Raw genomic sequence first — 15,118 nt, forward strand, 5'->3', positions numbered from 1 at the left:
TAGGAGCACCATCAAATCTATCATAACCAAATGGAAAGAACATGGCACAACAGCAAGCCTGCCAAGAGACGGCCGCACACCAAAACTTACGGACCGGGCAAGGAGGGCATTAATCAGAGAGGCAGCACAGAGACCTGAGGTAACCCTGGAGGAGCTGCAGAGTTCCACAGCAGAGACTGGAGTATCTGTACATAGGACGACAATAAGCCGTACGCTCCATAGAGTTGGGCTTTATGGAAGAGTGGCCAAAAGAAAGCCATTACTTTCAGCAAAAAACAAAATGGCATGTTCTGAGTTTGCAAAAAGGCATGTGGGAGACTCCCAAAATGTATGGAGGAAGGTTCTCTGGTCTGATGAGACTAAAATTGAACTTTTTGGCCATCAAAGAAAACGCTATGTCTGGCACAAACCCAACACATCACATCACCCAAAGAACACCATCCCCACCGTGAAACATGGTGGTGGCAGCATCATGCTGTGGGGATGTTTTTCAGCAGTCAGGACTGGGAAACTGGTCAGAGTTGAGGGAAAGATGGATGGTGCTAAATACAGGGCTATTGTTGAGCAAAACCTGTACCACTCTTTAGGTGATTTGAGGCTAGGATGGAGGTTCACCTTTCAGCAGGACAATGACCCCAAACACACTGCTAAAGCAACACTTGAGTGGTTTAAGGGGAAACATGTAAATGTGTTGGAATGGCCTAGTCAAAGCCCAGACCTCAATCCAATAGAAAATCTGTGGTCAGACTTAAAGATTGCTGTTCACAAGCGCAAACCATCCAACTTGAAGGAGCTGGAGCAGTTTTGCAAGGAGGAATGGGCAAAAATACCAGTGGAAAGATGTGGCAAGCTCATAGAAACTTATCCAAAGCGACTTGGAGCTATGATAGCCGCAAAAGCTGGCTCTACAAAGTATTGACTTTAGGGGGGTGAATAGTTATGCACATTGACTTTTTCTGTTATTTTGTCTGTTTTGTTGTTTGCTTCACAATAAAAAAAAACATCTTCAAAGTTGTGGGCATGTTCTGTAAATGAAATGATGCAAATCCTCAAACAATCCATGTTAATTTCAGGTTGTGAGGCAACAAAACATGAAAAATGCCAAGGGGGGTGAATACTTTTGCAAGGCACTGTATCTGTGCAGCCTGCAAATCACGTCCCTCGTTCTGGTGGAATCAGTGGAGCGGGGACCCAGGGCTCTGTGGACCATGTCAAACTCCACTCGGTTAGGGAGGGTATTGTCGGATACCTTCTGTAAGATAGCCGCTGCCAATTCCGCAAGGTCTTTAGGCCCCGTCGCTTCAGGCAGACCCTGTATCCACAGGTTGTTCAGCCTGTTCCTGTCCTCCATGTCCTCGATGTAAAATTGGAGGGCCACCGCGGCATCAACGTCAGCATCCTGGAGGGGTTCCAAGGCCGACACTCTCTGGCTTAGGGTTGCCATAGAGGACTCCCCCACTGACAGTCTGTTGGTAAGGGACTGCACATCTCTTTTGACCCCCTGCATCTCCTTGCGGTGGTTCTCCTCCAGACGGACAATGAGTAGTTCAATGTCCGATTTAGTCGGGAGGGCCTGGAGGAGGGCTCGGAGGTCAGGGTCCAACTGGAGGGTACACGGGTGTGCTGATAAGCTTTGAGAGGTCGATCTGATATCTGGCGGAATGTCGGAAAATGCATCTGAAGCCGAGGAGGCAGCTGGGGAGGCCGAGTAATTATAGAGGCTGGTGACCCCAGGCAGAGATGCGCGAGCTTCCGCCATCTTGGGGTCTGGGGAGGCCGTCTGGGAGCCCGGGAAGTAGCAATCAATACTGCCTTTAGTCTTGCGGTTTTTAGTTGCCTGGCTGCCACTGTTTGTCTTCCGCTTCCTAGTCGAGGGCATGCCGTAGTTATATGAGCTGTATAAGCCGGTTTAGGTGGGAACAGGTCAGGAGCTCAGGCTACACACATCCACCTGCAGTCATGTCCAGACCACGCCCCCGATGCTATAACTTTCACACAAACCAAATAATATACACTTATTGTGATTTTTTTTTACCAAAGACATGTAGCAAAATACATTTTGGCCTAAATTAATGAAGAAATTTAATTTTATCAGATATGTTTTATAACAGAAAGTAGAAAAACACGTTTTTTTCTTTAATTTTCAGTCTTTTTTCATTTATATCGCAAAAAAATAAAAAGCCCAGTGGTGATCAAATACCACCAAAAGAAAGCTCTATTTAAAGAAAGATAAACATTTCCTTTGCATACAGTGTTGCATGACCAAGCACTTTCCAGTTAAAGTAGCGCAATGATAAATAGCAAAATATGGTCTGGTCATGAACTGGGTAAAACCTTCTGGAGGTAGTTAAGGACATTGCTAAGAAAGGGCTAGCTGTTCCTGTTCACCTTCACCATCATAGGAGTGAGCCCTTTCTCTGATTCAAACCCCCTCACATGTGCAATGGCTCTGGGCTAGACCGTTTGAAAGCACACTTCTGTGATGGTGAAGGTGAACAGTAACAGCTGGGCATCTCTTACCAACATCTTTAACAATGTCCTTTGAGTTTCTAGTCAGGCTTCATGAGGTACCTAAATGGCCTACACCTATAGCAAGGGCATTATTGAATTTTGCTCAAAGCTGCACAGCTTGTATTTAGCTATAGAGACCCCTTATCTGCATAAGTAGTTTTTTGGTAAAGGTGAACTAACCCTTTAACGTTAATAACTCAGACAATACTGAAAGCAGTGGCAGCCAGGTAACTAAACTTCAAAAGAACATCAGCAGTGGAAGCCTACATATTTTTCTCAGGACAGGTTACCTTTAGGACAGCTCAGAATTGGACAGTGTCCAGGCTATTTAGTCCTATCCTCGGTAGATGTAAAATAAGCAAAATAAGGCCAGCTAGGAGATATGCAGAAGTGTTTAGCTGTAATGGAGATGGTGAATTTGAGCTCCTCATCTAACATATACCACATCACAAGTGTTTGATTTGCTTGAGTTCTAGATACATACACTAAAGTCATCAGGTGCCAGTGAGCTGTTGGATGTAGGTAAAGAATGTTCCATATCCCCCATTGGCGAATCTGTATAACAAAGGAAAACAGTTTATAAACAAAGCTTCAAGCATATTATTTTGTAAACAAAGTTGGGAAACCAAGCTTCAAGCATTAAGGTATTATGTAATTAAAAAATATGTATAAAATGATCTAAAATGGAAGAAAGTTGGTGTTTTATGAACATACAATTAAAGTTTTAGACTAACCGAAGGTGATATTTTTAGTTATAAAAGGTTATAAAAGTATTTCTTAAAGAAGTAGTAAACCGCAGAAGAAACAAAACAAAAAAAAAAACCCCTGCAAGACAATAGCATAATGTGCTAGTATGTACTTAGAATGAGGTCCCCACAGAACGCCTGATCACCGCTGAGGGAGCTGACATGTTCCCTCTGCGTTTCTTCTGGGTTGTGAGTGGCCTGAGCTGCGATGATGTCACTCCCGCGCATGCACGCGGGAGTTCTCCATCTTGGCAAGGAGCTCTGAATTTCCGGCATGATCCACTGGACCTTCAGAGCGCATTCTCCGCTGGCGTCAGCGGCTACATGCAGGGTGAATATCTCCTAAACCGTGCAGGTTTAGCAGATATTCATTTTACCTACAGGGATGCCTTATTATAGGCTTCCCTGTAGGTAAAAATGACCAAGCAGGGGATACAACAGCTTTAAAAAAGTCCATCTGGTAAGACATATATTAAATTCTTCTAGGCACAAACAGACTGGTCCCCTTTTCCTGTGTCTCAGATGTCATATACAAAATCGTATGGATACGCTTACCGGAAAGGATGGACCCCTTAATTACAGGGGGTCAGACACGCATCCAGGCAGGGGACCAGTCTGTTTGTGCCTAGAAGAATTTAATATATGTCTTACCAGATGGACTTTTTAAATGTTTTTATTTAATTTTTTTTAACAGTTTGCGCTGCACTTTCATTTGTTTAGTTATTTGGTATTGAGGTTGGTGAATCCTTTAAGTGTCCAACTTGCATTCATTATCACGTTTAGTTTGCGCTGATTGCCCTCTGTTTTATTATACAACAGCTTTAAATATCATTAAGGTTGTCTTCCTGTCATAGTTCCTAACTCTCTTCCTGCTTGCTTGAGAGATTTGAGGTGTTTCATTCCACCTTTGCATGTTCCAGCTACTCTAGAGTCTCTACAAAATATAAAAAAAGAAAAAAATCTAGAAGGAAAAGTGCAGAATTTAGCACAGCACAGTGGCTAAAGGTTTAGCACTTCTGCTTGGCAACACTAGGGTTGTCAGTTTGAATCCCAACCATGGCACTACCTGCCTCTAGTTTGCATGTTGTCCCTGCACGTGCGGGGCTTTCCTCCCACACTATCCCAACCATGCCACTACCTGCCTGGAGTTTGCATGTTCCCCCTGTACCTGCAGGGGTTTCCTCCCACGCTATCCCAACCATGGTACTACCTGCCTGGAGTTTGCATGTTCTCCCTGTACCTGCGGGGGGTTTCTTCCTACACTATCCCAACCATGGCACTACCTGCCTGGAGTTTGCATGTTCTCCCTGTACCTGTGGGGGTTTCCTCCCACACTATCCCAACCATGGCACTACCTGCCTGGAGTTTGCATGTTCTCCCTGTGCTTGCGGGGGTTTCCTTCCACACTGTCCCAACCATGGTATTACCTGCCTGGAGTTTGCATGTTCTCCCTGTACCTGCGGGGATTTCCTCCCACACTATCCCAACCATGGTACTACCTGCCTGGAGTTTGCATGTTCTCCCTGTACCTGTGGGGGTTTCCTCCCACGCTATCCCAACCATGGTACTACCTGCCTGGAGTTTGCATGTTCTCCCTGTACCTGCGGGGGTTTCCTCCCACACTGCAAAGACATGCTGGAAGGTTAATTGGCACCTGTCTAAATTGGCCCTAGTATTTGTATGTATGAATGTGAGTTAGGGACCTTAGATTGTAAGCTCCTGGAGGGCAGGACGGATGTAAATTGATGGTGCTATATAAGTACCTGAAATAAGTAATAAATAAAAATGTGATCATATGAGCACTTATGATGTGATATCACAAATATTATTGAGAATATATCCTCAATATCTGTGCTCATCATTCCCACAGGGGAATTAGGGGTGATATTGAGGTGCACACTCCCCCTGTCTCCCAGAAGGTGCAGGCTGAAAGGGAGCTGTCATTACACTATGTTTACACCTGTGCATTTTGTAGAAATACAGTCCATTTAACATGGTTTTCTATGGATGTAGTTCACACCTGTGCATTTTGCGGCCCTGCGTTTTTTAAAAAGGGTCAGGGACTTTTTTTCCCGCAGCAGATTGCGTTTTGTGTGTAATAGACTTCAATGGAGTTGCACTAAAAATGCAAGTGTTGCTTTTGATGCGCTTTGCGGTTTGTTTGTTTTTTTCTCTTTAAACACACTGTGTATGGCTGGTAGCCAAGGAGCGGACTGGGAAGCCAGCCGCTGCGTCCTTAACAACCGATGAGTTATCAGCTGTCAGCAGGGTTCCTCGCTGATAGCTGACTGTAAAAAAAAGAATTGCCCAGCAGGCCAGGAAAAGGAGGGGAAGAGCGAGCGCCTCCCCCATCCCCCCTGAACCATACCAGGCCGCATGCCCTCAACAAGCACCTTGTCTCCATGTTGATGTGGACAAGGGCCTCTTCCCCATGACCCTGGGCGGTGGTTGTGGGGGTCTGCAGCAGGGGGCTTATAGGAATCTGGGGGCCCCCAGATCCTGCCCCCCCATGTGAATGAGTATTAGGTACGCATTCACCAAAAAAAACACACACGTGGTGCATGCTGGGTCGGTGATGTCACAAGGGGGCAGGGCCACAGGTGACATCACCAGGTGGCCCTGCCCCTTACCTATTTAAGAACTGTCAGACGGAGGAGCGGGCAGTCGGTGGTTAGCCTTCGTCGAGTGCGGATTGATGAGGGATCTACATTGTGGGACATTGTTTTTTTTTATTTTTAATAAAGGATTTGTTAAAACTATGTGTTTTTTTTCTTTTTGACACTTTTTTTGGTGAATGAGTAGGGGTACAATGTACCCTTACTCATTCACATAGGGGGGTGGGATCTGGGGGCCCCCTTGTTAAAAGGGGCTTCCAGATTCCAATAAGCCCCCACCCGCAGACCCCCACAACCACCACCCAGGGTTGTGGGGAAGAGGCCCTTGTCCCCATCAACATAGGGGCAAGGTACTTTGGGGTGGGGGCCTGGTAAAGTTCAGTGGGGGAAGAGGGGCACCCGCTCATCCTCTCCCTTCCCTGACCTGCCAGGCTGCATGCTCGGATAAGGGCCTGGTATGGATTTGGGGGTAACCCCACGCTGCTTTTTTCCTGCTTTTTTTTTTTTTTTTGCTGGCAATTCTTTTTTTTAACATTCAGCTGGCAGCGGGGAATCCTGTACCTCTGGATCCCTTTACATTACACAGCCCCCATACCCCTGGACCCCTTCACATTACACATGGAATCTTGCTGACAGCTGATGATTCATTCGTTATTAAGGACGCGGCAGCCGGCTTCCTGGTCCACTCCTTAGCAACCAGCTATTTACAGTGTGTTTAAAGAGAAAAAAAAATGCAAAATGCATGAAGACTGCGTGCAAAAACGCATCAAAAACGTGGGTTTAAAAACCTAGACTTACTCAAAATGTACCATGGATAAAAAGTAAGACAGCCACACACTGTCGATGTACAAAAGTTCAAGATTTATTCCAGCAATTGCCACAGCCATAGTCCCTGCCCAGAGACCTCCCCAATCAAATGCAGTTCACCAAATTGGGCTTAGTCGTAGAAAATATTGATCTTATGTACATCACTGGTGTGTGGCTGCTCTTCATCTGTCACAAGGGAAGCTATTTGGCTTTACCCAAAAAAAGCATTGCATGGGGAAATGACAGAATGGGGCTTGTGTCAATGGCATCAGTTTGACATTAGTTTCGGATACCTCTGGGACCATTCAGAACTCATTGGCAGGTACATTTAACCTGCAGGTTGACCTCCTTTTGACCTACATTCGACCTTCTTCAAGTGGGTTTTGCATTTCCATAGACTTGTATGGGAATACAAAACCCACTTGAAACAAAGAAAAGCCCATCAGCACAGGCTTTAAAACGGTGAGGGTAGATGCTGTAGAAAATTTGGATGCAGCGAATGGAACTCCAGAAGCAGCGGCCTGGTTACAACTGGGACTTTTGTAACCACTCTTTCTATGAGTTACTGCACTTTGCACTGCTTTTTTCAAGCAGCCTTGAAATAAAGAGTAAAATAAAGAGGTTCCATTTATTAAAAACAGAAGAGCAGGACTGTCAGATTGGTATAGGCAAAAACTCGACTTTTGTTCCCATTTGTTTTTTCCCAATTTTTTAATTTTTTTATTTATAAAATTATATGTGAGGTTAAAATAGACACAAATTTATCAAGCTGCACTCAATACAATTTCTAGATGGTGTGGGCAAGACTGCTTTTTTTACATTCTACATAGCTATGTGAACATTTACTGAAATGGCTACATTAAGTATGTGGGAGTTTCAATGACAAAACTTGTGTTTGATTTTACAAATCTGGTATCCTGTGTGTGAAAAGGCTTGTCTGTGCTGTATTAGGTTGCCCCTGTTCAAATAGAAGGACACACTTCTCTGAGGATGTGTAGTCATACAGACTTATAGGTTACTATTGTAGCTATGTAATGTTACCAGTTGTTGTGTTTTCTGCAGCGTTCATGGGGGTCGCTGATGTATTCTCCGTGACGGGGTCTTCTGTAGTACTGTCCACTTCTGTGGTATCTTTAACAAGAACTAATGAAATCCCAATCCATATGAGAAGGCAGCCTAATGATTGATTATAAAACAGTGTTCAGGGTTTTGAGTAATTACCATAAAATCTTACTAAAGAAAAAGCTTTTGCGCTTAAGTGCACAGATTCCAAAGATAAGAACAACAGCACTCAAACCATCCTAATACTGGACAAAAATAAACTTATAAAAAATTGGTGCGCTATCCCTTTAAAAGTGGAACAAAGTATAAATCAAACAACCAAACCTTCAAATATAGGTAAATAAGTGCAATCATACATATCAAAGGTGCACATCAGACAACAAAAAGTGCAATTTAAATGATAAAAACACAGTTCATAAAAAGGTATATCAGTGTGAAAGTCCAATAAAAATGTACTGTGCTGAGTGAGAAGTGTACTTCAATGTGAAATTCATATTGTGATTAAACAAAAGATGCATAACACTACCTTCCCCCACGCACACACCCACACACACACACACCAAGGTTCCAACTTACCTCTCCACATTGGCAGCAGCCCCCATAGACATGAATAGTCCTTACCCCTTCCTTTGGAGTAAGGCACTTTTAAAGTGAATAGAGAACGTAGGCACCAAGAGAAGTTGCTACCATCAGAGACAGGTAAGCAGGCACTTAAGTTGGATGTGCGGGCAGGGGCGTACCTAGAGCATTTGGCACCCGGGGTGATTTCCTATATCTGGAACTGCGATGTCAATGTGCTGACATCACTTGTAGCGCCTCTGCGCACTGTGGCCCAGGAACCCAGAAGAGTCCTTCCTCTGCTCCCCTGGACGGCCAGGCCCCTCCTCCTCCTCTGCAAAAACGCTGCCGACCGAGCCGTGGATTGGCATTGGGCGGCCAGTGCCAGACAGAAATACATGTAACTGCCAGTGGAGTCACTAGGGTTGGTCTCACCCAGTGCAGTAAAACATGGTGTCACCTGGTGCAGTGCACCCCTCCCAAAAAAATATATATTTTCCTGTTTTCTGAAAGTGCACCAAAGATGCAGCATGCAGGACTTTTGGTTCACTTTTAGAAAATGCAGAACAAAAACACACAACCTAATAGAAATCTGTAGGACTGCAGCTGTAACTGCGGGAAAAATGTAGGAAGACCCCCTTTACATTACACAGCCCCCATACCTCTTGACCCCTTCACATTACACAGTCCCCGTACCTCTGGACCCCTTTACATTACACAGCTCTGCACATCTGGACCCCTTTACATTACACAGCCCTCGCACCTCTGGACCCCTTTACATTACACAGCCCCCGCACCTCTGGACCCTTTTACATTACACAGCTCCCACACATCTGGACCCCTTTACATTACACAGCTCCACACTTCTGGACCCCTTTAAGTTACACAGCCCCCACTACACCTCTGGACCCCTTTAAATTACACAGCCCCCCACATCTCTGGAGCCCTTATATATCATACAGCCACCACACCTCTGGACCCCTTTACATTACACAGCCCCCTCGCACTTCTGGTCCCCTTTACATTACACAGTCCCCTCGCACCTCTGGTCCCCTTTACATTACACAGCCCCCTCACACCTCTGGACCCCTTTACATTACATGGCCCCCACACCTCTGGCCCCCTTTACATTATACAGCCCCCCACACCTCTGGAACTCTTTAAATTACACAGCCCCCCACACCTCTAGACCCCTTTACATTACACAGCTCTGCACCTCTGGACCCCTTTACAATATACAGCCCCCCACACCTCTGGACCCCTTTACTTTACACAGCCCCCCACACCTTTGGACCCCTTTACATTACACAGCCCCCCACACACCTTTGGACACCTTTGCATTAAACAGCCCCTACCCCCCGCAGCTCTGCACCTTCCCACCTTATTTGGGCATGCAGGAGAGCAGAGCAGGGAGCAAGAGGCAGAATGGGAGAGAGAAACAGCAGCACTGAATAGACAGCGGGAGCTGCCGGACTTAACTTTCCAAGTTAACAATCAGGTGATTGTTTGCTAGGTGGTTCCTGCTCCACTCTCCTGGGTTAGTGACTGGCGGAGGCAATCCGGCGAACGGCCCTGGGTGTCACGCCTCTAGCAGGTGTCACCTGGGTGTGGCCCGCACCGCCATAGCGATGCCACTGCTGATACCCCCCCCAATGTGTGGCACCTGGGGCGGACCGCCCCCCCCCGCCCCCCATTGGTACGCCACTGTGTGGGAGTTAGCTTAGATTATTTTAGGGGATAAACTGGATATTGTTTTTATCTAAATCTGACCTTGTCTTTTAAGGCAGCTTGTCTTAGGGGTAGGATGATTTTTGAGACTATGGTTGAATTCTATAGCAAAAACCACACAAAAATGGTACTTAGGTTATGGATGGATGCTGATGGTCTGAATCACCATGTGGGTTCCTATATTTCCTAGATATTCCAGTTGTGGAAACACCTAATCTGTGGTCTATTTCTCGAATCTCACTTTTGCTACAGCAAGAGAAATGCAAATCCTACTGTGGCTTACTTAAGCTTAAAGGAGGGCAAAATGTACTTTTACGCACCCAGCAGGCCACTTTGGGTGTAGGTCATTTAGCTTTGTGCATATTTGTTTATTATGGAGGGAAACTCAAGTAATGCAGAAAGTGTGCTTTATAAAATTGCATTACCTAAGTAATGAAAAACAATAGTGTTAACCATTTAGCCAGCTCACTCCCCGTGAGCAGTAGCCAAGGAATGTAATCTTTGGATAGTTCATAATTCTACCAAAAGTGGTCTCTAGGATATCATGCAGCTAGAAAACTAATGAAACTAAAAATCCCCTTTAAATGCTCTAGGAATAATCTGCAATAGGCATGTTTCATTCCTCAGTGCCGGTTCACATAGGGGCGACTTGTCAGGCGACCTAGTCGCCTGACAAGTCGCCTCCCGTTCTGTGCTACAGAACCGTTCTAATAGGAGCGACGCAAGTCGCTCCGACTTAGAAAAAGGTTCCTGTACTACTTTGGGGGCGACTTGGGGCGACTTACATAGACTTCTGTACAGAAGTCGTTTTGCAAGTCGCCTCGGAAGTCGTTTGCAGGTCGCCTCGCTGAGGCGACCTGCAAGTCGTGCCGCCCCTGTGTGAACCGGCACTTAGGGATATTTCAGCTGCGCACCTTGACTTAATCATGTTTGCACACAGCCCAGTGTGTTGGGGATATTACTCAAATTGCCAGAGGTCATCATTTTCCAAATCTGTGTACAGAACTTGATCACTAAAATTAAAGGGACATCTATAGCATTGAACATGTTGATATAAGCACCATGCAGTTTTAAATTTATCATGTACTCATATTCTCACCACTTTAGTACGATAACCGAAAGCAACCAGCTAGGATTCATCTTCTACTAGTGAACAATAGAAATATATAACTTCAACAATTTGTTCTTCATCTCTGCTAAATCATCCCATGAATATATTTGTGAAAAAAATTTCCACTCACCTTGAAGTGTGATCCGATGGTTTTTGATTCCCATTTCTTAGGCAAAACGCACAGATTGACCTACAAAACCAAACAGAATATATGTATATGACACTAGTATTTTCGTAATCCTTTTAAAGCAGTTTTTGGAGTTTTGCATTTCCTTTTCAAATTAAACAGGGATCATACTCCTATAGTGTCTGATCACTTGCTTTCTAATCATAAATTAGATACATAATTAGGGACATTTATCAAGCAATTTAGCAACACAATCTCATGGATCAGATATACTTTAAAGCCAGGGTCAGCAACCAGTAGATCGCAGCCAGGTGACTGGTAGATTTCGGTCTGGGCTTGCTGATCCATCATCTCAGAGCATCAAACAGAGTGCAATGCAGAGGGACTACCTGTAACGTTGAAGCTGTAGTAGGGACCAAGAGCCTCATAAGCCGATGCCTCGTCTGTAGTGCTGGCTCCTGTCCCATGCGGAGTGAAACCAACTGCACTCCACCTCTTATCCTGGCTATCCAGTGGTGGCTGGTGCTCAAAAATTTTTTTTTGGGGGGGGGGGACGCAAACAAACTGAAAAATTCTGAGAAATACTGAAACAAAAACTTAAAATGCAGCCACTATACCCATCATATGCAGCCACTGTGCCCATCATCTGCAGCCACTGTGCCCCATCAAATGCAGCCACTGTGCCCCATCAAATGCAGCCACTGTGCCCCATCAAATGCAGCCACTGTGCCCATCAAATGCAACCACTGTGCCCATCAAATGCAGCCACTGTGCCCATCAAATGCAGCCTCTGTGCCCATCAATTGCAGCCACTGTGCCCATCATATGCAGCCTCTGTGAACCATCAATTGCAGCCACTGTGCCTATCATATGCAACCTCTGTGCACCATCAATTGCAGCCACTGTGCCCATCATATGCAGCCTCTTTGCCCATTAATTGCAGCCTCTGTGCTCATCATATGCAGCCTCTGTGCCCATCAACTGCTTCAAAAAACACCCCCGCCGCTGGAATTCAGGTGCCCGGCATCCAAAAAGGGTCTGGACGCCTGAATAGGGGGTGGCTACAGCGGCCATGGATAGATTCATGTAATGCATGAATCTATCCATTTGTCATATAGGGGATGGCATGACAGAGCCAGCATGGATGGGCCAGCAGCAGGAAAGAAGAGATCTTCAGGTCAGTGAGAAGCAATACACTGGGCATAATAGTATATGGCTGCTTTCACACTGATGCGCTCTGGTTTACCCACACCATGGGTGCAGTGCAGGGTACCGGAAGTGTTCCTGCTGCGCTTAGCCATAACTTCAATTATATCCTGTGGGTTTGGTGTGCTTTCAGAAAGTGGACCACACCTGCAGGATATAATAAAAGTCTATGGCAAAGCACAGCTAACTGTAAAGTTGAAGATGTACTGTGCTGCAACCATGGTGCAGGTAAACCACAGCATATCACAAAAGCCTTACATGTGGCTCAGAACAGTAAGGGTTCTTCTACATTTGTAGTTTTGGGCGGTGGTAAAACCCCTGCCCCAACTGCACCCCCTTTAGCTGCAGGGGCCAGGGGTGTACACATGTCGCAGTCGCAGCAAACGTTATAAGCCCTGTCATGGTTGGTGGGTGTAGCACTTGCCAAACGTGACCCATTCATGTGAATGAGGCTGCACTGCAAATTCCCTGCAACCTTGTGCAGTACAGCAAACAAGGGGTTAATTGGGCAGTGTTGTGTTGCTTTCTCACCACCTGCTTTAACCCCTTGGACTATGCAGTTGCTGGGTGCTTTGAGAGTGGACCCATTTATTTGAATGGGTCACGTTTGGCAGGCAGTAGCATCCACCAAAAGCAACAGGGGCTTTAATTCCTGTTGCAGCACATGTACACCTTTTGGCTGCTGCCTCAGCAGCTAAAGGGGATAGGGATTGGGGACTAAAAATTTGTGACTCAACCGCAGGGTTTTACCAACCCCCAACTTTATGTGTGAATGAATCCTAAGGGTGCCTCTGCAACTAAGGGCTCATTCACAAATGCAACAGGTACTGCTGCTCCTCTGAAAAGCCATCCGAGTGTGTTTGACAGGTGGTGAGGAGGTGATATGTTGCCTCCTCACCACCTGATTTAAACCCATGATTGCTGTGCAATGTATGCGATTGCGACACAGTAGTAAACTGGCAAAACTGGGTGACATTGTGGGTGATCTTTGACTTCTTCCATGTTGTTCAGGTAGATCTCCACCTCTTTAAGGTTGCCTACCCCTGCTTTAAAGTATACTGTATGTTACCCCAACACTTCATATTACTGAAATGTGTCTTTTGTGCCATGTACTCCTATAAAAACAAGTATCCTGTTCTCTTTGCATTGCTTTCTTTGTGTGAAATACCTGGTAATCCTGCCAGTCCCCCTGCTTTCCTGTTTCAAACTTACTATGCCAGGCCTGGAAGCACATCCATCCCAGCATAGTCAGTTTTCTTCTTTGCTTTCTACTTGGGAGCATAGCCTGCCTGTACTCCAATGGTTAGACTTGTGCTGACATCAGTGGCGGCCCGTCCCCCCTATCCATGCGCCCGGCCCCCTGATCTACATACAGGGACACCAGACCATGGATTCCAATTGGGGGGGGGGGGTTTGCTTTTGTTTTTATTAACCGCTTCAGCCCCGGAAGATTTTACCCCCTTCCTGACCAGAGCACTTTTTGCGATTCGGCACTGTGTTGCTTTAACTGACAATTGCGTGGTCGTGCGACGTTGTACCCAAACAAAATTGACGTCCATTTTTTCCCCACAAATAGAGCTTTCTTTTGGTGGTATTTGATCATCTCTGCAGTTTTTATTTTTTGCGCTATAAACAAAAAAAGAGCGACAATTTAAAAACAAAACACACAATATTTTGTACTTTTTTGCTATAATAAATATCCCCATTTTTTTTTCTTTAAAAAAGCTAATTTCTTCTCAGTTTAGGCCGATATGTATTCTCCTACATGTTTTTGGTAAAAAAAAAAAATCGCAATAAGCATATATTGATTGGTTTGCGCAAAAGTTATAGCATCTACAAAATAGGGGATATTTTTATAGCATTTTTATTATTATTTATTTTTTTACTAGTAATGGCGGCTATCTGCGATTTTTATCATGACTATGACTTTATGGCAGACACATTGGACATTTTGACACATTTTTGGGACCATTGGCATTAATACAGCGATCAGTGCTATAAAAATGCATTGATTACTGTAAAAATGTGACAGGCAGTGAAGGAGTTAACACTAGGGGGCGATCAGGGGGTTAATTGTGTTCCCTAATGTGTGTTCTAACTGAAGGGGGGAGGGGACTGACTAGGGGAGATGACAGATCGTCTGTTCATACGCTGTATGAACAGACGATCTGTCACTTCTCCCCTCAGAGAATCGGGATCTCTGTTTACACACAGAGATCCTGGTTCTCGCCGTGTTACTAGCGATCTCGGGAGCTCGGCGGTCATCAAGACCACCGGGCACTCGCATCGGCTCCGGGGGCGAGCAGCAGTCTCCGAGCCCACCCAGTTGTGTGACAACAGAGAATGAATATTCGCTATTCTCACACTAATCCTCCTCCCAGCCAATCAGGAAGCGGGTTATGAGACCTGTTTCCCGATTGGCCAAAACGCCAGGCGATCCTATTGGACACCTAGGAGGACGGAGGAGGAGGAGAGAGGAAAGCACGGCCCGAGGAGAAGACCCGCCAGCCGCCACTGAATTGGCTTACCCGCAGTGGTGCTCCCCAGCTCAGACAGGGGAGGGAGGGGAGATTGGAGTGAGGAGGTAAGGAGGCCGTCCGTCTCGCACGTGGGGCAGGGGCACATTCATTTCCCGGGGAGGGGGGTG

General features: G+C 45.7%; 1 protein-coding gene across 1 annotated transcript in view; it reads right to left on the reverse strand.

Moving 5' to 3' along the window:
• The window catches only part of LOC141128303 (uncharacterized), a 122,828-nt gene that overhangs the window by 54,199 nt on the left and 53,511 nt on the right, over positions 1-15,118 (reverse strand). The window contains exons 2-4 of the mRNA XM_073615513.1: positions 11,269-11,328; positions 7,721-7,855; positions 2,996-3,066 (exon numbers count right to left, since the gene is read on the reverse strand). Of these exons, the coding sequence (XP_073471614.1) occupies positions 2,996-3,066; positions 7,721-7,855; positions 11,269-11,302 (240 nt within the window). The 5' untranslated portion in view covers positions 11,303-11,328. The remainder of the gene's footprint in view (positions 1-2,995; positions 3,067-7,720; positions 7,856-11,268; positions 11,329-15,118) is intronic.

This window comes from Aquarana catesbeiana, linkage group LG02 (genome assembly GCF_042186555.1).
Source record: "Aquarana catesbeiana isolate 2022-GZ linkage group LG02, ASM4218655v1, whole genome shotgun sequence".
Lineage (NCBI taxonomy): Eukaryota > Metazoa > Chordata > Amphibia > Anura > Ranidae > Aquarana > Aquarana catesbeiana.